The sequence below is a fragment of the Trichoderma ghanense genome (assembly GCF_004382785.1).
Source record: "Trichoderma ghanense strain CCMA-1212 chromosome Unknown scaffold_0, whole genome shotgun sequence".
NCBI lineage: Eukaryota > Fungi > Ascomycota > Sordariomycetes > Hypocreales > Hypocreaceae > Trichoderma > Trichoderma ghanense.
In genome coordinates, this window is record NW_027395663.1 from 3051737 (window position 1) to 3077066 (window position 25330).

At 51.4% G+C, this 25330-nt stretch overlaps 6 protein-coding genes across 6 annotated transcripts; 3 read left to right on the forward strand and 3 right to left on the reverse strand.

Moving 5' to 3' along the window:
• Positions 1-1516: 1516 nt before the first annotated feature.
• CCMA1212_001043 (uncharacterized protein) lies at positions 1517-3235 on the reverse strand (the record flags this gene model as incomplete). Its single annotated transcript, XM_073698483.1, has 1 exon — positions 1517-3235. The coding sequence occupies one exon, from the start codon at positions 3233-3235 to the stop codon at positions 1517-1519; it is 1719 nt and encodes a 572-aa protein (XP_073563593.1).
• A 2339-nt stretch (positions 3236-5574) lies between these two features.
• Positions 5575-6660, reverse strand: CCMA1212_001044 (60S ribosomal protein L10-A; the record flags this gene model as incomplete). The annotated part of the gene is made up of 3 exons (XM_073698484.1): positions 6516-6660; positions 5906-6290; positions 5575-5810 (listed from the first exon to the last, which is right to left on the reverse strand). Exons 1-3 carry the CDS (start codon positions 6558-6560, stop codon positions 5575-5577), a joined length of 666 nt encoding a protein of 221 aa, XP_073563600.1. The 5' UTR covers positions 6561-6660.
• Positions 6661-6891: 231 nt separating this feature from the next.
• CCMA1212_001045 (uncharacterized protein) lies at positions 6892-7495 on the forward strand (the record flags this gene model as incomplete). The annotated part of the gene is made up of 3 exons (XM_073698485.1): positions 6892-6999; positions 7073-7227; positions 7397-7495. The coding sequence occupies exons 1-3, from the start codon at positions 6921-6923 to the stop codon at positions 7493-7495; spliced, it is 333 nt and encodes a 110-aa protein (XP_073563599.1). The 5' UTR covers positions 6892-6920.
• A 2180-nt stretch (positions 7496-9675) lies between these two features.
• On the forward strand, positions 9676-11726 carry CCMA1212_001046 (uncharacterized protein; the record flags this gene model as incomplete). Its single annotated transcript, XM_073698486.1, has 2 exons — positions 9676-10303; positions 10378-11726. The coding sequence occupies 2 exons, from the start codon at positions 9676-9678 to the stop codon at positions 11724-11726; spliced, it is 1977 nt and encodes a 658-aa protein (XP_073563598.1).
• Positions 11727-21532: 9806 nt separating this feature from the next.
• CCMA1212_001047 (uncharacterized protein) lies at positions 21533-21838 on the reverse strand (the record flags this gene model as incomplete). Its single annotated transcript, XM_073698487.1, has 1 exon — positions 21533-21838. One exon carries the CDS (start codon positions 21836-21838, stop codon positions 21533-21535), a length of 306 nt encoding a protein of 101 aa, XP_073563597.1.
• A 589-nt stretch (positions 21839-22427) lies between these two features.
• On the forward strand, positions 22428-25252 carry CCMA1212_001048 (Vacuolar segregation protein 7; the record flags this gene model as incomplete). The annotated part of the gene is made up of 2 exons (XM_073698488.1): positions 22428-23751; positions 23868-25252. The coding sequence occupies 2 exons, from the start codon at positions 22428-22430 to the stop codon at positions 25250-25252; spliced, it is 2709 nt and encodes a 902-aa protein (XP_073563029.1).
• Between the last annotated feature and the right edge of the window lie 78 nt (positions 25253-25330).

Genomic DNA, 25330 nt, shown 5'->3' on the forward strand with positions numbered 1-25330 from the left:
CTCGCAGCTTGCGGTAGCAGCTCTTTGGTGCTCATTCAGCTTATTACCTGGACGGCATCTCCAAAACCCTGGCACACATCTTCGTCCTACCCAAGCCTCCAGCAATTTTCAGATGTCTCAACGTCGACATCACCCCCGAACACGCCAAGATATCGAGAAACAAACAAACAACCCATCCCCAAAACAAATCAAACCAAACACAACTCGATCGAAGGCACACCAATAGACCCAAAAGTCCTCCCTTACCCTGCCTTGCACCCCGCCTCCATTCAAGCCCTCCACTTTACGCGACAACGGCGATAGTCTCGTCTCCCTTGAAACGCGTTCAAACGGTCTGCTAATTGATCTAGAAGAAAAAGAATGGGTCTTTTTATTCCACCAAGTCGTTTTCTTTGGCGGCATGGCCCGTGCCTGGGGTTGTAGAACTAAAGAGCCGTTTTTTAGTTGCGGCGTGGCGCTGCTTCAGATGAATCGATCCTTCGTTCTTCTTGGGTCAATCTCAAGCAGTACGGAGCAGAGATTGCTCTACTCTACGTATACCCCTTACATCTATATCCATACAAATATCCTGAGTTGTATACCTAAGGTGCATGAATATTACGTTAACCTATCACTATGAGGTCCTCTGCAGGCCTCCCTCCACATCAGTGATATCTCAAGCCATCAAAAGCCACCAATTGCATCGAGCCCCCCCCCCTTTCCATCAGCCATGCATTCTATTACCGGTAGCGTCTCATCTACCAAGGACCAACAGCATCAAGCATCCCCAACTTACGACCGCAAAACAACTCTTGTAGGCTCCAAAGTTCCAGCATTCAACTTGAACAAAAATGCTTCTGTTAATGGCCCTGAAAAGAATCTCCCAACAAACCACCACGGCCCTCAGCCATGAATCTGTATCTCATAGTCTGCTAGCCTCACCACCACCACGAGTCCATCCAGTGGACCCCTTTCCCGTCCTGCATGCATGCATACGCCATACGAACACTAAATGCGACATGACTGTCGAGCCACCAACAGGCGTTTCCCATCCATTCCCGCGCCATGCGACCGCACCACCCCTCTTCTCTTCTCTTGTCTTCAGCCGCACGTCAGGAATCATGTCAGATGCATCCGAATGGGCACTCCAGGAAGCGATTATAACGTCTTTATATTTGCGAGCCCTTGGATAGGCAGTAGAAGTGTTATACGCCCGTTCCCAAAAAAAGGATCCGAGATTATCTCAAAGATGAATTTGTCCAAAGCATGTCTAATATAGCCAAGCAGAAACAAAGAGGAAGAGAGAAAGAACGCCAATTGCCGCATATCCCACCCTAAGGATCAGCTCATACTCGCCAACGAAATCCATTATGCTTGCTCTTGAATGAAAGTGATGAAAACCAATGCTCGCCTAATGATGCTGCTGTAAGCCATGCTGGAAATATACTAGTATAGAGATCAGGCGGAAAGTATGTGTGGATGGATATGAGGTGAAACCGTGTGTATAAAAAAAAAAGCGCCGTCGCTTCTCTCGTGCTCAGACCTCGCCCCAGCTGCCCATCGGCGCGTTGGGAGCGGCGGCAATCATGGACCCCGTGCCGATGGACCCTCCAATGTCCCAGTAGTGCCTGGACGAGACGCTGCTCCTCCGGGCGGACCGTCGTGTGCTCTGGCTGGCACAGCTGCTGTGGTGTCGCATAGCCACGGGGCTGCTAGGTGCAGTTGCTTTGAAAGCTCGACGTTCATTAGGGCGAGTCCGGGAGGTGAGGGGGTGGTGCTGCCTTACTCTGGCAGCCTTTGCGGCAGCGTCTTGCGGTTTCGCGGGGACCGGACGGGTCGTCAGCTCGGGCGCCAGCGTCGGCTCGGGTCGCGACGTGAAGCGCGAGACCAGATAGCGGAACACCAGCTTGATATCCATCTCCTGCTCCCACTCGTCTTGCGTAAACGTGTCGGCCATCGACACGTCGTGTAGGAGCACATCGGGTGCGGTTGACCTCGGCGACGGCCTGTCTGCGGCTCGCAAGGCATGTCGCATGGTGGGCCTAAACTCGGGGAACAAACTCTCGCCCTGCTTGCCCCCCGTGGTGCGTCCAGAGGCCGAGGTGCGGCTGTCGGCAGTCTCTGGTATGGCCGGCAGACCTGCATAAGGCAGCGGCACCTGATGAACATGCGAATACGTCGAAAAGGCGCCGGGGTGCTTCGAGAGATGGTTGACCAGCAACCCGAGTTCTCTCGACACCGTTTCCAGGATGCGCATATGCCACGACTCCTCTGTTTCCGGAGCCGCGGCTTCTCCAGTCCCGCGCCCTTGCTCCGACGGCCGCGGCGTTCTCGACAGCTCCTCGTCGTTCAAAAGGTCGCCACCAAGCATCGCTGATAGTATCTTCTCATCTATACCGAGGAGGTCGCGCAGGACCTTGCGGGTGATCATCGTGATGAAGCCTTCGCTGTCTTCCTTGTCTTCTGGGTGTGTGTCTGGGTCTTCCTCATGCCACGTCATGTCTTCTGTATCGGTGGTTTCCTCCGCCTTGGGAGCAGGCTTCTGCGCAACGACCCGTTTCTGCTGCATCATCCTCGACCGCCGTGCCTCGCGCTGGACCTCTTCTAGGATGATGCGGCTATGCTCTAGCCGCCAGGCCTCAATCCGCTCCCTCTTCTCTGCCTCCTGAATATGCGCCTGCTCCAACTCAAATTGAGCTTCATCAAAGCTGTTCATCCTCCGTCGTACTCGCCTGGGGTTGAACCTCTCGAACTGGAAAATGTGGTCCTGGGCGTCCAGCCCAAGCGTCGGTTGGTCTAGGTGGAACGAGCCCAGGCCATCATGCGCTGGCAGGACTGGCATCGCGAAGCTAGGCCTTGGAAGGGACCTGAAGCCAGGGAGATGGCCGTCGAGGCTGTCCAGCTCAGCATCGTCGGCCTGGGACTCATCCGCAGCCGCAGAAAGCGCCGAGGACTGCGCCTCGTCATTCTGTGCCGCCGCTGCCGCCGACTCTGTTCTCGCGACTGTGTTGAGGCTGCCGAGATCACTCAGACGTGACCGGCCGGGGGTCTCGAGCGATTGATCATGCTCGTCTTCCGTCAGATAGGACGTGGTGGTGACATCGGTGGGAGGCGAGAAGAGCACCCAGGTCTGCGCCTCTTCAGGTTCGTGGTCCTGGCTGTTCCGTGCAGATAGCCTCGAGGCGCCCTGGCTGCCAACGGCGGAGCGGGCAGCTCGCTGCGTGGTCGGGCGGTTTGGCTGCTGCTGGAACGCCATGACTGTGGATTCGTATGCACAAGGAACAGAGAAAGAAAGGGAAAGGAAGAAAAATGCTCAATGTGGGCTGCGAGCGTTCGGTTATCCTGCAAATATCGGGGAAAGGACCCGCGATAAGGCGAACGGGGGAGGAACTGCAGCTGGAGACTGATCGGTGAGGTGAAGCAGCCCCGGCAACCCTTCTGGCAACGCCGAGCCGGTGGAGCGCTTAAGGGAAGAAGCTGATAGGTTCGCACGAGGGACGATATCGCGTCCAATGGACCGGGGCTGGTCCTGACGAGCACAGCAAAGAAGATGCAGAAAGAGGCTGTGAAGGAAGTGAGGGAAAAGGAGAGGCTGGCCGGTTTTGTTTTGTTATCGGGTCGAGCGTCATCAACAACTCCAGCTAGCAGCAGTAGCAGCACTGGACCGCCTGGGGGGGGGGATCAGAACGGGCCTGACGGACAGGGTGGGGGGGGATGCTGTGCTCGCGTGCTTGGTTGGCCGTCAGTCAGTGGGTGCCGCTGGTCAGGCCAGTGGTCACATCAGCCACTGCTGCCGTCGACTCCAGCGCCCGACTGTACGATTGGCCGCCTGCTCAGGCGTTCCATGTCCCGAGACAGCGCGGCTTCAAGTGCGCTGGCTGCTGCAGCCACGGCAGGATAGGGCCGTTCGAGGTACTGCGAGGTACCGCCAGGGTGGCGAGCGCTGTACCGTGCGGTACTTGCAGCGCCCTAGCACTCACTTACAGCAGCTGCTTTAGCGCTGAAACCGCCATGGAGGGAGACAATGCCAGTACCAGCCCGTACTACCTACTTGGCCAGTACAACGCACCTCCAGCTCCGTTGGCGCGCTGGCGCCGCAAATCCCCCAGCTGTCCGCTCTGCGGTATTACGGCGAGACTCACCTTTTCTGCGTCACCTTTACGCGTCACTTGCTGCAAATCGCCGCTGCGATCGAAAGCCCACCGTGTGTGTAATTCGATCTAATATCTTCAGACACAATAGATATCAAGTAATACGTATGTATATGGATGCGAGTCAGAATCAGCCGGGTGAAACAATGAAGACGGGCGTGGGTAAAGAAAAAGTTTTCCTCAGCCGGCAAGTATTACATCGTAGCTGCACCGACAATTCACCGCAATCCACCAGGATGCTGATGCATGTCCGCCACACAAGATGCCGTCCTGCCACTCACTCTTTTTTGCCTTTGTACGAGTATGGTGCCATCGATGCGCTCATTCTCTGCGACTCGTGCATACTTCGGCGTTGGCGGCCCTGCGGCGGAGATGCGAGCGTCCCAGGGCGAAGCGATTCTCTCCGAGCCTCTGGGTCCTTTTGTATCGATGAATCGATATCTGGACCCTTGCGACAACCTGCATGCACTTGGAATCAACTACCTTTCATACTAGTAAGCACCAGAAAAGCCCAGGCAAGCGCAAAAAGGAACCAGACCTTGGTCCCTGCGTCATGATCAGGCAGCCCAGTTCATCTGTGTTGTGTGCCATCCCTCTATTATCTATTATACTTCCCGTCTGTCTCATCACGACGAAGCTTGTGCCTCGCTGTCCAACCAACGACTGCGTGATCTCTTCTTTCGTCCTAACACAGCCGTACCCCCCAACAAAAACAGAAGAGAGACAGTTGAAATCTGCTAATGTAGGCAATCTAACGCTTGTTTAGCAGCAACGTTAGACATCGGCGCCATGCATCATTGTCTGTGACCAGGCGTGTCATTGACGCAAGTCAGGTGGTCTCATCAGATAACCTCCCAGTGGCCTGCCACTGCTTGCTGGCTGCGGCTGTCGGGAGAGGGCGAGGAGAGTTGATGTCTGCTTAGCTATCTGTTCCTGCCTAAGGACGGCATTTCGGTGAGACGGCCATCGTCGTGGCGGCTGATGATGGTGGTGTATGGTAAGCTTGACTTTTAGATTCTCTGCTTGCTGTGTCTCCGACACCTAAAGGTTATGGTTCTGCGATCGGCAGAGCATCTCTTACCCGAACACGCCGAGTTTAATCCACACTATGGTGATATCATTGGTGTTCTTTCGTGATTCTACCTGAGTCGATTATGAAGCTAAACGTAATCCAATGACCACCAAGATGCTGTTCGGACTGGAGTATAGCACGTCTTAGCGGTATGAGTTCGTACACTTACAGATGAGACACAGACCGGTATAATGGCGAGCTCAGCGAAATGAGAGAGATGAATACAGTCGATATGCAAACATAGCATGTCTAGTGCTGAACGCACAATGGTTTGATTTGCCTAACTGATGATTCTCAAACCGAGAATCTCTTATGTGACATGCCATAATTACGCCAACCTAAAACCCAGATGCCATAATGAACAGAAACTTTTTACGCCTCACCGGAGAAAGCCTCGGGGAAGCGGCGAATGTTCTGCTCAATGGAACCGTGGTTGCTGAGGAACTGAACGTAGGCACCGTCGACCTTGACACGGCCGGCAGCCTTGCGCTCGAGGTAGTCCTCGCGGCGGAGAGGGGTGAAGCCCCAGTTCTTGGAGATGATGATCTTCTGTCGGCCGGGGAACTTGTACTGGGATCGTCGCAGAGCCTCGAGAGCCAGAGCACGGTCTGAAAAGCGATGATGTTAGCGAACTGGATCTTGCCATGATGTCGTAGCCAAAGATGAAAGAACAATGCGAGACAAAAGCGAGGGCGCAACGTACTAGAGTCACGAGTGCGGACGCTCATGATGATCTGACCAATGTTGACACGGGCGACAGTGCCGTTGGGCTTGCCCCAGGCACCACGCATACCGGTCTGCAGTCTATCGGCACCAGCGCAAGACAACATCTTGTTGATACGGACGACGTGGAAGGGGTGGGCGCGGACACGCAGGTGGAAACCCTCCTTTCCGGTGTGCTTGACGAGGTACTTGTTGGCGCAAATACGGGCGGCCTCGAGGGCCTCGGAGCTCAGCTGCTCATACTCGTTGGAGACGAGGTGGATGCAGAGAGGGAAGTCGTCGACGTTGGCGCGCTTTCGGCCCAGATCGAAGATGCGAATCTTGGGGTCGGGGACACCACGGTTGAACCGGGACTTGGGATACGGCTGTCAAAGACAAAGAGAGTCAGTATTGCTTTGGTGATGATGATGATATGAAATATCGAGGCGTTGAAAGACGAGCGAGGGCCGCGACGCAGCAAATCCATTCGGAATGCCTTCATCTCCCATCATTGATAATCCACCTCTTGCGTCACTCCACAGCATTGCATCCTCCCATTTCGACAAAATCCTCGCTCGAACCATCAAACCGGGAGCCTCTCAGCAGCTTACCTTGTTCTTGCAGTATCGGTAGCAACGGGCGGGACGGCGAGCCATTTTGACGGTGTTTGGCTGTTGCTTCTTGGGGTGTTGATGATGTTTGGGGGAAGATTGTTCCAACAGCAAGGAGACCCGGGCGCCACTTCAGAAAAACCGCCTGGTTGATTTCAAAGCAAAAGTGTTTCTGACTCAATGTTCCGATGTGGTCCGCTTAAACTCCGGTGCTTTAGGGCTTACCAAAAAGGCAAGTCTGCGCTCATTGGCCGTGCGCGCGATAGCCCTGCCCCGCCCGAGAATTGGTGGCATCTCAGTAGAAAACGAAAAATCCACGAACTTTTCCAGAGATTAGAGAGAGTGTCTTCAGCAACCGCATCAATCCAGTCGCCAGATCGCAGCTCGCGCCTCAAATCAGCAAAAATGGCCCCTACCAAGAAGAGCAAGAAGGATGCCAACAGCATCAACTCCAAGTTGGCGCTTGTTATGAAGTCCGGAAAGGGTGCGTAGCCGCTCTTCGAAAAAAACGCTTCCTCGCGACATCTGCCACGGAAATGCTGACATGATGCTGCCAGTCACCCTCGGATACAAGTCTACTCTCAAGTCTCTGCGATCCGGCAAGGCCAAGCTGATCATCATTGCTGGCAACACTCCTCCTCTCCGCAAGAGCGAGCTCGAGTACTACAGCATGCTGTCTAAGGCCCCCATCCACCACTTTGCTGGCAACAACGTGAGTTTGGCATTCCCGCACACTCCCGACGAGTGAAATACTTCGAGCTTCACAGAAGCTGCTCTTGCTACCCGAGAATCACACCCAATTCTTGCGGAATTGCCCAGAGAAGAAGTCTTTGACCAGACTTTGGAGGGTTCACATTGGCTTACACTATTCGTAAATACAGATCGAGCTGGGCACTGCCTGCGGAAAGCTCTTCCGATGCTCCACCCTCGCCATCCTGGATGCTGGTGACTCTGATATCCTCAGCGACCAGCAGGCTTAAGCGGCCAAAATCTAGTGCATTCAAAACGGCGTTGGGGGTAAAACGGTTCAAGGGCAATATGGATACCATTACACTTTGACACTTCTTTGTGTCAGGCGAAAAATCTTTGATGCGAAACATCATCTACCAGGAAGGCAAATCCTTTGGGTACAAGCCCAGAAATTTTCCAGTGGTAGTTCTTTCAATGGAATAATACAGCCATGAAGACTGTTCCCCCTGTCAAGTTGAATAAGCTGCTGCTGTTCCAATGAGTGACTGGGTAATCCTGAAGTGTAGTGCCAACTGGAATAGATTGGTTGACGCCGAAGATGACTGGTCAACCATGCAGGTGCTCTCTGCTTCCTTGGCTACATCTCCCCAGCATACTATGCATCTCCTATCGTAGGCATGGATCTCTCAGCCATGACACCCAACGTAGGGCATGCGCATAGCCGTGGTGTGTATGGAACTGATGTTTCGTTCACGGATGCTTGGTAGCAAATGCCATTGGCCAGGCTGACCGCTCGATAGGGGGTTGCATACGCCAAGAGTAGCGATGGACTGTTCGTCACAGGAAGATCCCAGATCTGCTGTTTCAGGTCCTGTTGCATGTACAAACAAGAGTTGGTATCAATGGCACGACTGCGTCAACACAGCTGAAGAGCAGTGGCTCATGACAGCCTCTTACAAGCACAGCGGCAGATCTCTGTGGCTTGTACGGAGTAGTCCAACAAACATGGCTTTGCTGTTGATCTCAAGAATAGAAACAGAGTCCACATGGTGAGCGATGACATACTATCAAACAACGTACGCAAGCTCTCCGCTAGCCAAAGAACAGAGAGTTTGTTATCAACGTCATGCCCGCAAGACTTGAGGCGCATCATCTTCAGGTACGGATCGATCGCCAGCACATGACTTTCGCCACGAAAAGGCTGAGCAACCAAGTCAGCAAAGCCCTGTTTACAATTATAGCAACCACAGCCCTTCTCCCGCCGTCGTTGTACTGAGTGTTGTAGCCGGTACACTACAGTGACCAGAATCTGTTGCGCCTCACCGTGCAAAAGCCAAACCGTCTTCCATCTCAGGACAGATCCAGGAGCAAACAGGAGGATAAGAGTCACTCGTCATGAACATTTGCGTAATGGTAATTGGTCCATATGAAGCGAACCCATGATGACAAAGCAGTGGGCTCTGGTCAAGGGTTCCGAAATTCTTCTTTCCATTTCCTTTCTAGAAAAAGATTTGCGCTGTTTCTCTCTCGAGCGCAGAGAAGCGGTCAGTGAACCCAAAGCAAAGGAAGATTGCGAAGCGGAGCGTTGCGTTGCGTCCGCAGAGGAGCCGAGAGGCGACAAGCTCAAGGGGGAGCATCAGACTGCCCTCAAGAGGGGGAGAGGAGAGGGGGGAGACACTGAGATTCCAGCGGTCCAGCAGTGGGGGTGGAGAGACTCTAGGGGCGACGGGTGGCTCTCCAGCGCCTGTAGCGCCCAATCAGGCACCTGTCCTGGCATAAGATGCAGGGCGTCCCGACCAGAGTCATGCACTGTTTAAAGCAGAGGCATGAGGGACTCGGGAACTGCGAAAGTGCAGGACTAAATGGATCTGTGGAGGGCGAGAATAAGGGAGAAAAGGAGACGAGTGAGTGTAGAGTCAAGCAACGATGACAGAGTCAAGGAAAAGTCTCAGAAGAGGGAACAGGGCACGAAACACCAACAACAGAGGAATCTGCACGTCCCGGTTTCGTCACCGCATTCTCACTCTGGCTCCTCTCGAACCCCCGAACTCGCTGAACTGTGGTACTGTACGGCCTTGTACTCCTGCAGTACGGGTACCTCGCACGCGCTCAACGCTGAACCCTTGACGGAGGTACCTCTTTTTTTCGTGAAACCCCGTCCTTTTGATTGCCCACCGACACGTTCGAGGTGGAGCCCAGCCAAGCAGGACGAAACCCTCGTGGCCTGGCCTGTTATTGTTCTGCCGTCGTGCGATCCCTCCTAATCGACGCCAGTTCTTCCTCTACACCACCGGCCTTCTCGCAGCATACCTATCAGATATTACAATTATCCCACAGTCCCCGACCTGTTTGGCGCTGCGCCAGGCGGCCCCGTTTGTGCGTTTCACCTAGAGTAGCTCACCGACCTCGACGGCACTCCCACGGCTTGCAGCATCCCCATCCCTCAGTCAGGCCCAGTCCCTCATTCGCCATGTCTACCACGGTTGCAAAGAAGCCGCCCGTCATCTCCGTCGGCAGAGCGAACTCGGAATCTCCCACTGGAACCGCCGCTGGAACCGGCTCGTCACCTCCCAACCCGACTCACACGCGAGCCAACTCAGTGCGCTCGGCGACGCCCAACAACGGCCACTCGAGGACGAGATCTGTTCGCGGCGCCCCTGTTTCTGCCCGCGCTGCCGTTGCCCGACGAGACACGGCCATGAGCAACACCGACTCCGATGCCCGCGCGGCTGCGGCTGCGGCCCTGGAGGATCTCCAGCAGCGCCTGGAAAAGGAGGAGAAGCAGTCGGAGCAGTACAGGCGACAGGCCGAGGTGCTGCAGTCCAAGCTGGACGACGCGGTCAAGGAGTCGGCCAAGCTGGAGGAAAAGGTCCACGAGCACGACGAGCTGATCGAGACGCTGCGGAACGAAAAGAGAGAGGCCGGTCGCAAGATTCGCGAGATGGAGACAATCTACGAGGCGGAGCGGAGCGCGATCCTCAAGGAAAAGGAGGAGATGGCGAATAAGGAGGAGGAGATGCAGATGGTCATTGCGCGACTGAAGGAGAGCTTGGCCCAGAAGCTGAGTCTAGAAGACGATCCCAGGCCGTCAAGGCAATGTAAGCCATCTCTCTTGGTCGATATCGAGTGACGCCTTGTTTGGTCACACGCTAATCCTGATTGCCCTCTACAGCCGCCAGCGCTTCACCCTCGCTGGACGGCAGCGGCTTTGCCCCTCCGTCTTCCCTCCAGCGGAGCGACTCGCGAAATAGCTCCAAGCTGATCCTGCAAAAGGACAAGCTCATCGAGTCGCTGCGTCTGGAACTCGCCGAAGCCCAGATCAAGCTGGTGGAATCCGAGAACCAGGGCGGAGGCAGACTGCACGAAGTCGAGCGACAGCTGATGGAGGCGCGCATGTCGAACGCGCGGCTCATGGAGGACAACGAGAGCTACCAACTGCTTCTCCAGGAGAAGACTCTCAAGGGCGACTTTGGCCAGAGCGACTTTAGCTACATGAGCCCAACCGTCAACGAGGATGCCTTGAACGCGCTCGAGGGCAAGACAGGAGGCTCCAGCCTTGCTGATGAGCTGTCGGATGCAACGCAGTCCGAGGGCGAGTATAGCGTTGATCACCGCCGCCTCGAGAGCGAGGTCAAGGCGCTCAAGGAGAAGAACAAGGCCCTGACGCTGTACATCAACAAGATCATCGAGCGCCTGCTGCAGCACCAAGACTTCGAGACGATCCTGGATCAGTCGGCAGACATGAAGCCGCCGTTGCCCGAGAAGGACAAGGAGCTCCCACCACCTCCGCCGGTGGAGAAGCCAAAGATCAACACGCAGGTCAACACACAGGTCAACACACAGGTCAACACACAGGTCAACACACAGGTCAACGGACAAGTCAATGGAGAGCTCAACGGACAGCCCACTCTGCAGCGCACTAGGACCGCGCCCATAATGACTGGAAGAACGAGACCGCGACCCTTTTCCATCATACAAACCAACGGCGCTCAACTGGATCACACCGATCCGGAGAAGGCGCCAAGCATCCCCATTGGCCTTGGTCGGATAAACAGACGTTCGCGGCCTGTCAGCGATCAGTTCCCTGGAGCGGCCAGTCTGGTCAGCCAGATGTATAGGGGCCCGGACAGCCCTGCCTCGCCACCCATCAACCAAAGGCACTCTTCCGCTTTCTTCCCGACCGCCGGCGTGATTGGCACTCCCGGACGGATTCCTAGCGGTAGCCATGCTCCTTCATCCGGAAACTTCCCAGGCACGAGAGGCGAGAGAAGCGAGACGTCAAGCTTGAGCGGCGACTCTGGCGAGATCTCGACGCCGCAGTCGCAGTCGCCGCCGCGATCCCACTCCGACAAGCAGACAACGTTCACCGGCAGCAAGCCCCGCCCGCTGAGACTGGTCCAGGAGAATCCGGATGCCGTCAAGGACAACAACGCCAATAAACGAGCAAGCTGGATTTCCGGCTGGGGTTGGGGCGGCAAGAAAGACGACCAAGTGCCAGCAAGCCCCGCGATCCCAGAGTAGGACGACATGGACGAGTGAAGGGGGAAGGAGCATGAGCCAAAGTTGCTTCTGAAGATTCTTGCTACAAAACGAAAAGGACTTGGGATCATGCTTTTCTTCCTGGGGAGGATTTGGGATAGGCGTCTATCACGGGAACGCACCGACTACTTCGATATACTCAGACGGATAATTTCTTTACAACTAGGGTCAGCATGAATGCTTCTTTTTCAACATCAGGGACGATACGCACGGCAATAACGATAACAACGACGGAGCGGCCGGACCGGCGGGCAGAGCGGGCTTGGATATACACCCTTTGCCCTTGGAAGCTCCTTGGACAGCAGACGACGATGACGACAAATGACAAGTACATGACTTGCAAACAGTTTGATATGACATATATAACCCCTGTCTGGTATCCTTTTATTTCCTTTCCATCTCTATAACCCTTGTTTTCTTTTGTCACTTATAACTATTATTATCATCAAGAGGACACGTGATGGGTCACTCACGTCTTCTCTTCTTTTTTTGGATATTGATTGACGAAAGAAGAAGGATGCTCTTGGGTATTCAGGAGAAGAGAGGAAAAACGCAAACGTGCATTAGATACATACAATGTACGAGTATGGCGAGACACAATGTGCGGGTTATATGGTTTGGTGGAAGTTGGTGATGGGGGGCGTGTCTTCTTTTTGTCATTTCTTCTTCTTTGCACCGAGTTATTTTTGCTGGATATTTCATGTAGTTGTTTAATTGATGCGTTTTATACGACTACTCCAGTATTATATTCCAAGTATCACGCATACCGATTGATATATGTCGTGGTGACGAGCAGATGGGAACGACCTTGAACGGACATTTACTTGCATGCATGCGTGGTGGAGAAGTTTGTGTTGACATCTCCTCAAGACCAGGGAGGATGCAGTATGACAGAATCAACTGTGAGGTAATAGGCGAGGAGAATAGAAAAGCAGCATTTTGTCTGACGATTTGCCTTGGTCCCGGTTCTTCGGGGGCGACGGCCTGCCCTTACGCGGCGGTTTCGGGAAGAGGTGAAGGACGGGGAGGAGGGTTCTTGGAGGAGATGCAACACACGAGCATTGCATGTAGATGTCAGAAATCAAGGGATGCTGCTGCTGCTGCTGCCACTGCCTCTATGAGGAACTTCCTTTCCCGTCAACTGCAGAGAAATTCGAGTTGAGAAACAAGAAATGAGGTGCACAAGTGGGTGTGATTCTGTGTAAGTTGGTGGCGAAGATGCAGAAGTGTTGCATAAAACAGGTGGGAGGCTAACATGATGCAACATCTCGATTTCTTTCGCATACGGCGTTTTACAATTATCATTATCTTGATGTTTTCTTGCTTCTTGGGATTGTATGTTCTTTCAGTTCAGTTCATGCTTTCAGTTCAGTTCATAGCGTGTATTCAAAGTCATGGGTTCATGATGATATGGAGCAACTGCAAGGCAATTGTCACTACCCGGATACTTGACCGCTTGTTACGTGCGTCAAGCGGAATCACGGCCTCAACAGTTGAGCAATGACCTCTTTCTTTCTTTTTTTTTTTTTTTTTTTTTTTTTTTTTTTTTTTTTTTTTTTTTTTTTTTTTTTTTTTTTTTTTTTTTTTTTTTTCTTTCGCTCCCCTATTTCTTTTCGGTATCCTCCCTCACATTGTCCTCATGATGGCTCTTTGTTTCCTGAATCACGACTTTACTGGTTGGGTATCTTTGCTCTCCACTTACTGCAGTGGTCTTCTGAGCATCTGTGTGCTGCATTCGGTTTGATGCATGTATTACTTGGGTGCGCAAGGAGGTCCTCTTCTTTGGTTTCCTGTGCGATTGATACCCAACAAAGCATCACGCGTGGGATGGAACGGCCACTGGCTTCTCCCCTTCTCTAGTATCACGTTTGCCAGCTCCCTCTTTCAGCCCTTTCAGCCTGTCCTTTTCTGTTCACCGGGTGTCTTTTTTTTTGTCTGTTTGCGATTTTCTTAGTTTGGTGAGGGTCGTCGCATAAGGTGGGCGTGTGGACTCTCTCTCTTTTTCTCTCTGTCTCGAACCCAAATTGAACGGCGACTGCAGCAAGGCGGTGAGTGACAAGAAACAGAGAGAGGCTATTTGCTCTGCCCAGGTAGGGATCTGTATGGAGAAAGAAAAAAAGGTCTTGTGAGGGGCGTTGTTTCTGGGGGGAGGAGGCATTAGGCACGATGCGGGATCTTGAGGGTTTGTGAGGGTACATGTACGGGGGGTGAGAGGAGTGTATATACGGAGCACGAAGCACAACGATGGAGAGGCTGGGGATGATGATGCTAGTAATTGGATTCCTGGCGAGCAATTGAGGATTTTTTTCCCCCTTTGGTACGTTCTGTGGGTACTCAATGGTAGAATTGGAACAGAGGCATGTAGGAGATGCTCGTGGTTGGATGGCGATGTATTTCGCATTATGGGCGTGCTTGGGGCGGCAACATGTAGTTTGGGAGGTAGGACGAGTTGATGTTTCGTATGTACGTACAAGTAGGGCTATTCGTGTGAGGTGGCGAGAATTTCATCTCTGCATCCTTGCGGTTGATCGGGTAGACGTTCGCTTAAAGATTGGTAGAGGGACGATCAGATCTCTGTAATTCGACGTTTACGGAATGCTTTTTGCGCTCGTGATGCTGCTGAAGGAGGATGTCTTTCGCTGCCTGCTGGGGTGGTCCAGGATATCAGAATGTTATCAAAGCCTGCCTCTATCGCTACATGTACAGTACACACCCGTAAACTAGGTAGTAGGTAGGTATCTCAAGCCCTTGCAAGTTCGGAGCCCACCGTCTGAACAAGCCGCATCTCGTCGGCTTCGACCCGAGCCAAGCACTCGCAGAGCAAGACATCTCGCCAACCCGCTCCGGTCGTAGGAGGTGCGTCTCGGTAAGGCAAAGGCGTGGTGGGACGGCGTGGAGGCGAGGTCACCTGTGCAGGAGGCCAGAGGGCAAGTAGTCGAACGAATTAGTAAGGAGATGATGAAAAAGTTGTTGAGGTTTTGGATAGATGGGATGTCCTGAGTAGGTGAGGGAGTGAGAGCTCATGCATGCATTGGGGTTTGTCATGCGTGCGACTTGACAGGGAGATGGTACTACGAGATGAGCATGGAATTGGCGAGTTGGACTGGGCAAGAAGAAGCGAGCCGTTGAAGCAAAGGAGAACCATATCAGCCACACTCTGTGCTGGACGATAGTCAATGCGCACGTCTTACAGCTCATTGATGACTAGAGCGAGAGACGGAGAAAACATCGTGACAAACTGAAGAGAAGAAGAGCCAGAGAAATACACCAGGTTTGTTCCCAATCAGGCTCAAGGCGGGTTGAGAAGCCGCAAAGCCCTCGAGCGGGACGGCAAGGGGGCGAAAAGAGGAAGGGAAAAAAAAAGAAAAAAAAAGAAAAAAAAAAAAAAATTCACGAACAAAAAAAAATTGAAATAAATATTGAGCTTTGATTGATTTGTTTTAGGGCCATGCACCTGCTATGGAAACCGCACAAGACAGGGGTGGACGTCTATCGTGTCGAGCTGTGAGAGGCTGGCGGTAGAGGCTGATGGGAGAATCCTGCTGGGGATCGGCTGCAATGCGCCAGTGTGCTTGTGGCTTTTGGGGGTGTGTGTGTGGTGGCCATTTGCAGAAGAGAGGGCGTTGGGGGCCGGTCAGCGGGAAGGGCTCTTGATTTTTTTTTATTATTATTTTCCCCTTCTTTTGGAGAGAGCGAGATAGAGATAGAGTCATCAGAGGCTGTTGGAGGCGAGAATTGAGACATGAGACGCCTTGGCCTGATGGACTTTGGTGTACACGTAGGTACGTGGACGTGCTTGGATCAGGCCAAGATACGTGTTGTTCTTCTGTGCTTGGTCACAGGTTGGATGTGCCGTCAGAGTTGATTGGAAGAATTGAGGGCGTCGTGACCAATGTGTGACTGTCCTACTTATCGCCGGCCCATGTGTGGTGACAATTTATTTCCTGGTGTTGTTGTCGTCGCTGTGGTTGCGTTTCAGTGGTGATGTCTGATCGACTATCAAAGCAGAGCGAATTACTCTAGGCGGGCGGATGGGACGGGACGGGCCCGAGCACCGGCTGCGATGTTTCCCAATGACAGGACTGAGACTAGACGCGTTTTGATGTTGTTGCTGTTGCTGTTGCTGCTGCTGCTGCTCAATCTGTTGGATGGGCGGGATGGGCAGCGCTCAGTGGCTGCTGCAACCATCATGTGTGTTGTCAACAGACAAGCGGCCACAGATCCATTGGACCGCTACTGCCAGCATCGTCTGTCCCGGTTCTTCCCACCGGGGAAACCTCCTTTGCTCAGGATCCTTTCAGAAGGCTGAGACCGGGCTGAGCCATTTATTCATCAACATACCAGAGGCGCAGTTTATATTGTCGACATGACTTGCGCGCGCAGGCTCATGCAGAGGTGTGCCGACGGACGCTTGTGCGTTTGTTGGTGCTCGCAGCGAGTTCTGTACCTATCTCGTGAAGAATCGAGGGTCTGGACGATGGGACGATGGACAAGGGACGGCCCCTGGCATTGGCTGCCCCTGCTAAGGTTGTGATTCAACTCGCCTACTTTTCCAGTCAGTCGCCTACTTTTAATACATCCGACTAGTAAAATTTGCAGGTCACAGTATCTTGTATCCCTTTAACCCTGGCAACAGGGCTAGACTGTATTTAGATCTTATTAACTTACTGCCTTTAGACTAAATTTGACTTTATTTAACGCGTTTCTTATGGCCTGGTTAATAGATACTGTATTTTATATAATAACACCGCTATAATATATATTATTATAAGCTAAATATTAGCTATTGCGTTGTCGCAAGTTAGCTTATTATCTGGCCTAGTTAGGTGGTTAGATGATTATACCCTCTACTTCCTGTTACTGCTTTTTAAAGCTTGCCGGGCTGGCTATATAAATTTAATAAAAAAAGTATACTTATAATAAGGCCTTTAAATGCTTATTCTATGCCTAGTTTAGCGCTTTCTAGGGCGTGGCTAGGAGTATAAGAGCATGGAAAATAAGTACTAATATTTAAAAAAGTACTAGAAGGTATTTACAGCAGCTAAAAAGATATTAAGCACTATATATAATCCTAAGACTAGGAAGCTTTTAATAAGCAAGCAGAATAAGGATCTTATTATCTGGCGGTATAGCCTACTAGGGCGTTAGGTTATTATAAACAGCCTCCTTATAGGTAATAGGATATTGCTTAATAATTAGCAGGAGATATTCTTAAATAACTTGCCTGCTAGGGAGAATATTATTAACGCAAGTAATAAGGTTGCCTTTACTATAGCTAGCTAAAATACAGTTTTAAAAAGTACTATTAGTTATAGGCATTTTAATAATAAGGTAGAGGATTTAACTTAGCCTGTTACTAGTAATTTTAAGGCGTTGCTAGATATTAGTAATAATAATAATGCTAACTGGCTAATAATATCACTAACACTGCCGCTATTTATACTGCTGCTATTAAGGCTAAGGCTATTAATGCTGCTGCAGGCAGCATCTGCTAGTCTATTATAAGTCTTATTAATGCTATTAGTGGCCTTCTAGGTAAATAGCGTTATAGTAAGGAAGAAGAAAAAGGCAGAGAGGTTAAATAGAATAGCTAATAGCTTCTGCAAGCTAGCTACTATAATAATAGCATATGACTTAACCTTATAGCAGATAGAGCACTATATTATTTATAATTAATAGACGGTTAGGGCAGAAGACTTTAAAAAGGCAATTTAGGATTGCTTCCTTTTTATAGAAAAATAGGGGATGCTATTTATTACCTAATTAGTCTGTTAGATTTAGGAGGATTTGCTAAATCTGCTAATATAAAATTTAATGCTATTTAAAGAGGTAAAGGATATGTGGTTAGTAATTAATTTTCTATTAGATTTATAATGTTTTTCTTTTTAATTATAAATAGCTTTAAAATATACTATCTGCTATACACTTACTAGCAGCTGCATTTACTAGGCTGTTGCTTTTTATACTAGATGGCTGCCTTAAGCCCTTTTTCTTCTTCTTCTTTTTTATTATTATTATTATCTTCCTCTTTATTAATATTATTATTATCTTCTTCCTCTGCATTAGCATTATTATTATCTTCTTCCTCTACATTAGCATTATTATTATCTTTATTAATGCTATTATTATTATTATCTTTATTATTACTAAAGTTAGTATTTTTATTATACTCTTATAAATACTGCTAATAAAATCTCCAGGCCTGCGAGGTAATATGCTCTTTTAAATCCTCTTTATCTAATAGCAGGATAACTAAATTAGCATATTTTAGGGCTAAATTTATAATATTCTGTTTAAAGTCAGTTAAGATAAGTCGCTCTTCTTTATAAAATTGCTTTAACGTCCTCCCTCTAAGCTTAATAAAATTAAACAGGCCTATCACCGCATATATAATGCGAATTTAATTAAGGAATTTATATTTAGCAGCGCTGTTATATATAATCTTCTACTTCTGCTTATATTTTTTAAAGACATGCTTAATAATAGTCCTCCTCTAGGCATGCTATAAGTTAAAGAGCTCTTCTAGATTTTAAGGTTATTAATTTACTGTTCTCTAGTCTTATAAATAGTAATATATATTATAATTATAAGGAGTGATAATGCCTTTTTATATTTTAAAGCTAGTATTACTAAGCTAGAAGCGTCCTTCTAATATTATAAACGACTAAGTTATTATATAATATAAAAGAGTTAAGTTATTAATAGATCCTTTAGCACTAGCAAGGATATGGCTAAATAGGCCTTTAAAGGTGACGGCTGTAAATACATTCTATGCGATATTATTTTTCCTTAACTAGAATCTTTATTGCTATCTAACACGGATGTGGGCTAGGATTAAGGTACTATTTATAGCCCTAACGGCGCTGTTAAATGCTAGGAATTTAGCGTTAAGCTTAATAGCTGGCAATAGGTATATTAATTCTGGCTGCTGAATAAAATTTATATATAACTGCTGCATAGGATCCTTTAGCTTATAGAATACCCTTAATACTATGGCCTAACTTATTTAAAATTATAATGCTGTATTCCTCTATAGCTTGCTGTATATATAAATCTACAGGAATACTATAACCTTCTGCTTAAGCGACTGTTACCAGTTTCTACTCGCGCTAGTGTTAGTATAAAGCCACCAGCAGAGGTTAAAAAATACCGCCTTTCCTATATAAAAAAGGGTAAGAAACTATAAATCTAGCAAGCTTATAAGCTGCATATAGTATTCTTTTAAGGCTGTAAATATACCGCGAGCGTATGCGCCGGTATTATTATTAATAGCAGCTAACACTAACCCCGCAGCCTTATTAATAACTGGCAGTATGCCAGGTAGGTTAACAGCTTTAACTATTAAAGCGATATATGCTAATAGAAAAATAGCTATATTAAGGTTGTTTTTAGCTCTGCGGCGGTTAATAGCCGCGGTTAGCACTAGCTGACTTATGCCTAGCATATTGCCTGTAATTAAATTTATTATATTATAGAATTTTAGCTAACATTTAATAAAGTTAATAGACAGACTATACCTTATTTAACTAGCTGTATAGATAGTTTTTTTCTGTATAGTCTGTTAGGCAGATTTAGCAGAATTATGCCTAATTCCTTAGTAACTATGCTATTTATAGAAAATTACGCTGCCCCTGCTAGTATGGTATATTAATGCCAGGATGCGTATAGGGGTCCTTCTTGTTAAGGTATTTTCTACCGCGTTTATGCTGTAAATCCCTACTAATTTAAGTAAGGTGTACCTTTTTATGCAGTCAGGCCAGACGCTGGACAGATTGTCAGGCGAGTTAAATCATAACCTAAGCCTCCCTGGGGCTGTTTTTGCTGTGAAAAATCCTGGGGAATGTTATTACGTTAGGTATTAGGGCGCTCTCACGCCTCTACTACTACGAGAAGCAAGGTCGCCAAAGGTGGCATTTGCGAGCCGTGATACAGTAGTACTAACTGACAACGCACGAGTAAGGATATGTAGGAGCATGCAAAGCACCTGCAAGCCCAGGTAGCCGTTCACTTAATTCATGCGCACGGAACTTGTCGAATCGCTTGGATGCGGCTCACGGAGCAAAGCCTGCGGTCGGTCGGCGTTGATTGTGCTGTAAGTTTCTGGGGGAATGTTGGGAGTCTCTGGAACGCAGAGTTAATGGACTATGGCGATGGTTTGGCGTTAGTTTGAGAGATCCCTGACGCGGTTTGTTCGCTTGCCGCGCTGCCGACCGTTTGATATCAAATGCACATCACTGTCACGAACCAAGTACTTCACAACCCATCGTCTTGGCCGTGTTCTTGTTTGTTGTTATCATTGCTTGTCCATGACGTGGGTGGATGCGGCACGCTCAAATCGGAGGGCGGCACTCTTATTGCTTGCACCAACTCCCGTTTGACCTCTGTCGCGGCGTATCTGACTCCAGGATTTTTTTTTCTCAAGACGGCAAGTAAGGGAGGGAAAAGAGAATGAGTTGGGGTCTGGGCAGGGCTCACCTGGCACGGCAGCTGCGCGTGCTCCAGATGGCTTGATGCTCCCCCCCCCCCTCCGTGTATGCTTCATGACGTCCTAGCCGTCTATCTTGTGTTGCTTTCAGCGCGACTGGCGACCTTTTATGTACGTCGCATTGGCCTGGTCTGGGAGGCGTGGGACGTGAATCCCAGCAATCATTTGTAAGAAACTTGAAAAATAAACAAGACAAGAGTAAGAGGAGGGCAAGAGATGAAAAAGCAAGTAAAGTGGTCCGTTAGGATGATCAGTCAAGGGCTGGAGCTTGCTCTCTAGGTAGCCTCGTACTCTAATTGAACGAGGCCTGAGATGGAGGGCACAAGCTACACACATTTTACCACTTGTTGTGCCAGCCTCTTCGTTATTAATTTGCCATGAACCCATTGGCTCAGCAAAGAAGCGTCGTCGTCGATTGGCCCACGAACCGGCTACGAAGCAGCTTCCGAGTGCCACCTGGCAATGTTGTGCTGCAAATGGAGCAGATGCCAGCCTTTTCGAACGAGCGAGACGGCCTCGGATCCATGCAGAGGTATTAGGTTAAAAGCCGGTACATCTGAGCTAGTGATCCAATGCTGGCCGTGCAGTCAGCAGACTTGTTGCTGCTGGGGCACTGGCCAGGTCTCTTCTGCTTGTAGTTCGTACAAAGGACTCCGTATGGACGTGTGCCCGACAACGAGGAGGCTGGGAAGTTCGAAGTTGTGGCGCTTGGCGAGGGCGGGTGCGGATGCCAATGCGGTGCTGGGTGCAAATCGTCGAAATGCCCAGGCGGTACCAGTTATTGCTTGGCACCCAACAAACCGGCAATACTACATCCACTGGATCGAACTGTGCTTGTTCCTTTCAATTTGTCTTGTAACAAAAAAACGGTCGGACGGCGTCCAGCTTACCAGCCAGTCGTTCGGCGCCTTTTTAGATCTCCGCAGTAAGCATTGCGTCCATCCTCGCACAGCGTCCTGGATGAAACCGCGCCGGCTGATGGCAAAGGAGAAGCCAGATTCTTCAATTGCGCATCGCTTCATGCTCCCTTTGCTGCTAGAGGTATTACAATTTGGCTCCCCATTTCTTTCTCGCACAGAAAAAAAAAGAAGAAGAAAAGAAAAAGAAAAAAAAAAAAAAGAAAAAGAAATCAAGCTATTGATGTTGCATCGAGCTCTCAATCAACCGACCGCCTAATCTCGCCCTCTGCCTCGACGTCGTGCCAATCACGGCGTCGGAAGCACCCGGTACCGGCCTGGCACCAGCACCAGGTACAGGCCCTGTAGAACCTCCCCCACGCCCTATGCTCCTAGATACTTTGGCGCTACCTGACCATGCATGGGCCATGAGTGCCTCGAAAACCCCATGCCGAGAGTCTCCGCGAGTACTCTGTGTGATTGGCACGTGCCTGCTCCCTCCACACGCCATCCAACTCTGGCACGTCCATATCCTTGTTCTCACGGACCCGTTTCTCTTCCTTTTCCTCTGCTTCTTTCTCCTCGCTCTTCATCCCCTTCCATCGTATTCCCACACCCTTCCACTCCATGCCTGCCTTGCTGCTGCTCCTGGTGCTAGTGCCGCCCTGAAGCAGAGTCCCACCATCGTGGCCAACCCGATTTGATTGTGTCATCCTTTGCGCACCTGTTTCCGCTCCGCGTCCCCCAGCCAAAGGCCCCCGTTCGCTGGCCCTGTCATCCTCTTCCCCGGCTCCAACGAATATTATTCACACGATTTTCCCTCTCCCTTCTCTATTTTGTTTTCTTCGCCATTCAATCCTCTGTGCGAGCCTGCATATCCAGACACTCCCCCCTCCGGCCCCGTTCTGCTGCACCGCTCGAGCTGTGCTGACGCCACCCCCCCTCGAAACCCCCGAACCCATTGGCTGGCTTTGAGCATCGGGCCAGAAACACCAGCGTGCTAGTACGACGCACCCAAGGCAAGGGCCTCAACGTTGGGCATCGCGCCCATCCGATCCTCCCGCATCGCTGTACAGCAGTGTAGCGTACATAGTTGTGTCGAGCCAACCACCATGAGCCGGGCCTAGGCCGCCAAACCTCACACCTCTGTTCCCACTCCGCCAGCAGACCAGCAGCCCGCAATAAACAGCAGCCCGAATCAGAACAGAGCCAGCATCAGCAACAAGCCCCAGCACCAGTCGAGGCCTGCCCCGTTGGCATGCATGCCCTGCGAACCCACGACCTGCTTCCCTATCCACAGCCATGAACAGGCCACCGGCTGTTGCGACTGACGGCGACGGCGCCACACAGGCCGGGGCCGACATGGCGAATCATCAGCCCACACCTGGTGCGCCTGCGTCCGGTGCGACGTCAAGCACCAGTGCCCATCCAAGTGCCAATCCGAGTGCCAGCTCCAGCTCCAGCTCCAGCTCCGGTGCCAGTGTCAGTGCCAGCGCCAGTACCAGTGCCAATCCAGCCGCTGCCAGCATCAGTGCCACGGCAACGTCGACTCACTCGTCTGCCAGCAACTCCGTCACCCATTCACCCATGGGCTCCCGAGACCCCTCCCCGACCCGTCAACCCCGGAGAGCAACTTCGTCGTCGGGTAGGATCAACGGCGCGAGATCACGGAACAACAGCCAGCAAACCCAGAGCCCGTCTCCCCAGCGCAAGTCGACCCTCGGCGGGCCTGCCTCCGGCCTTCGAAGCCTCTCCGCGACCGCCACGCCGGCTCTCGTGCCCGTGACCGCCAACAAAGACTCGCAGTCGCCGTCCCAGGTCCACGGCCAGGCACCAACCGCACCGCAGAAGCCTGCACAGTCGTCCGAGTTGAGAGACAGCACGAAATGGCCCGTGTCGCCCCGTATACGCTCCCCTACGCCGCAACAACCTAGAAACGGCAGCACGACGACGCCTCGCCTCCCGAGCGAGCAGGATCCTCCTCCTCCTCCTCCTTCTTCTTCTTCCCCTCCTCCTCCCGTTATCATCAACGTACAGCACCCTAGCCCATCCTCCATCCAGGCCGAATCATATCAGTCCCTGACCGCCAGCGAGAGCGAAGCCGAGGACCTGCAGATGGCGTCCGGCCTCCGAACACCGGCCCGCGGGCCTCTGGAAACCGTGCAAGAAGTCAGCCAGCCCAACTCGCCAGCCCGCTTCCGCGGCCAGCAAGACGCCGCCCTTCTGGAGCATGTCAGGGAAAAATTTACCTATGCCGACAATCAATCCGACGTCGATGGCGGCCGGACGCTGCGAGCCAGGCCTATGCTCCCCGGTTATGAGAATGGAGGTGACAGCAGGGCTGAGTCTAGGAGGACGACCTCTGTCCCTCCGCCGCTAATCTCCAGACAGTCGAGCGCTGCAATGTTGTCGAAGCAAGCCAAAGCCCGGCCCGAAGGCTCTACGCAGACAATGACGGTCGAGACGGAGACCGTGGCGAGCATTCCCCAGGTGGCGCTTGCTGTAGGTCCAAAGCCTGACGGCATGAATGGGACTCTGAGGACGAAGCAGAGCACGGAAACCATTAGGCCCCCGAAAAAGGAAAAGAAGAGAGCGTCCCGTAAACAGCCAGTCAACAGCGGAAATGGTGAGAGATTCTTGTTGCCCCTCTCATTCCCTCCACTCCGCGCCAGCACTCTACATGGTCCCTTACGAATCAGTATACCTCGGGCCAAGATGACAGTCATGCTAATATATTGCTAGGGTCATCCAAGGCGGACATCTTCGAGGCCAAGATTGCCAACGCTGTCGATGAAGCTAACACCTCCGACTCGGAAGAGACGTTCGTGTATGATTCTAACCCCCCCGACGTTGGCGAGCGAGCCTCTCGCCGCTTCCACTCCCGCACCCCCAGTGCCACTTCCATAGTAAGCCAGAGCGATCGCCCCAACATGCGGGCGATATATGGTATCGTTGATGGCCATTCACCTGCGCCTAAGAAGAGCATGAAGTTCCCCAACACTTCCGTCAACAGCCCCGTCAACGATGGCATGTTGACCGGGGACGAGGACGGCAGGGGAACCGGCCGCAGCGCCAGCGGTTCTGGCCGAGGCACCGTCCGGCAGCATCACCACATAGGCCGCTGGGGTCGACAGCCGGGCAGCGGCCATGCTTCGCTTTTCGACAACGAATCACCCTTCCAGAATGCGTCGAGACCAAAGATGACCGGCTCCCGCCACTCCTCCGGACCGCCCAGCCCGAGAAATCACCCATCCATGCGGGGACCCCTGAGCTCCAAACGCTCAGTCATGCACATGTCCTCGAGCTATGATTTGGACGAAACGACGGGTGCGGATGACGAGCGCAGGCCTCTTCTCGACAACAACCGCAGAGGCCGATTCAGGCGTGGCCCGCACAACCTGCGGCAGGCTGAGTCGCAGACGTACTCTAGGAGGTCGTCATATCTCAACCGGTTTGCCGCGTGCCTGGTCCTTACCATGATGTTCCTCTTGGTCATTACGGGTGCCATAGGCTTCATGTTTGCGACGTCCCAGCCCCTCAGCGACATTGAGATCGTCTCCATACACAATGTCGTTACCAGCGAGCAGGTCCTCATGTTTGATGTCACCGTCAAGGCGCACAACCCCAACATTGTGGTTGTCACCATCGATCATGCCAACCTCGAGATCTTCGCCAAATCAGAGTATGGAGGTGCCGACTCGGACTGGTGGAATAACCCCGACGGACCAAAAGACAACTTGGTACGTCCGTACGACGATCCCATCAATGATCCAACCACGCCCGGGGGAGAGGACGAGACGAAGCCAAACATACTTCTGGGCCGCATCACCGAGTTCGACAGTCCCCTGACGTTCGAGGGATCTCTGTTCCATCAGGGCCTGTCCTCGTCGACTGGCGAAATGCAGCTGCCGTATCCTGGGAACGGCACAGCGGGCGGCTCGAAGCGCTGGGAGCGAATCTATCAAAACGAATTTGACCTCATTGTCAAGGGAGTGGTCAAGTACAGCCTTCCCCTGAGCGCCCACATCCGCAGCGCTACCGTTTCAGGACGAACGACGGTCAAACCAAACTCGGCCAACAATCCGCCATCCAAACCAAATATTACGACAGAGAACTTTGAAGTATAAAACGGGGGGCATTCTCTTCTTCTCTAGACAACGCTACGTTAATGAGTCTTGTTCTTGTGCATTTCCCCCCTTCTCTTC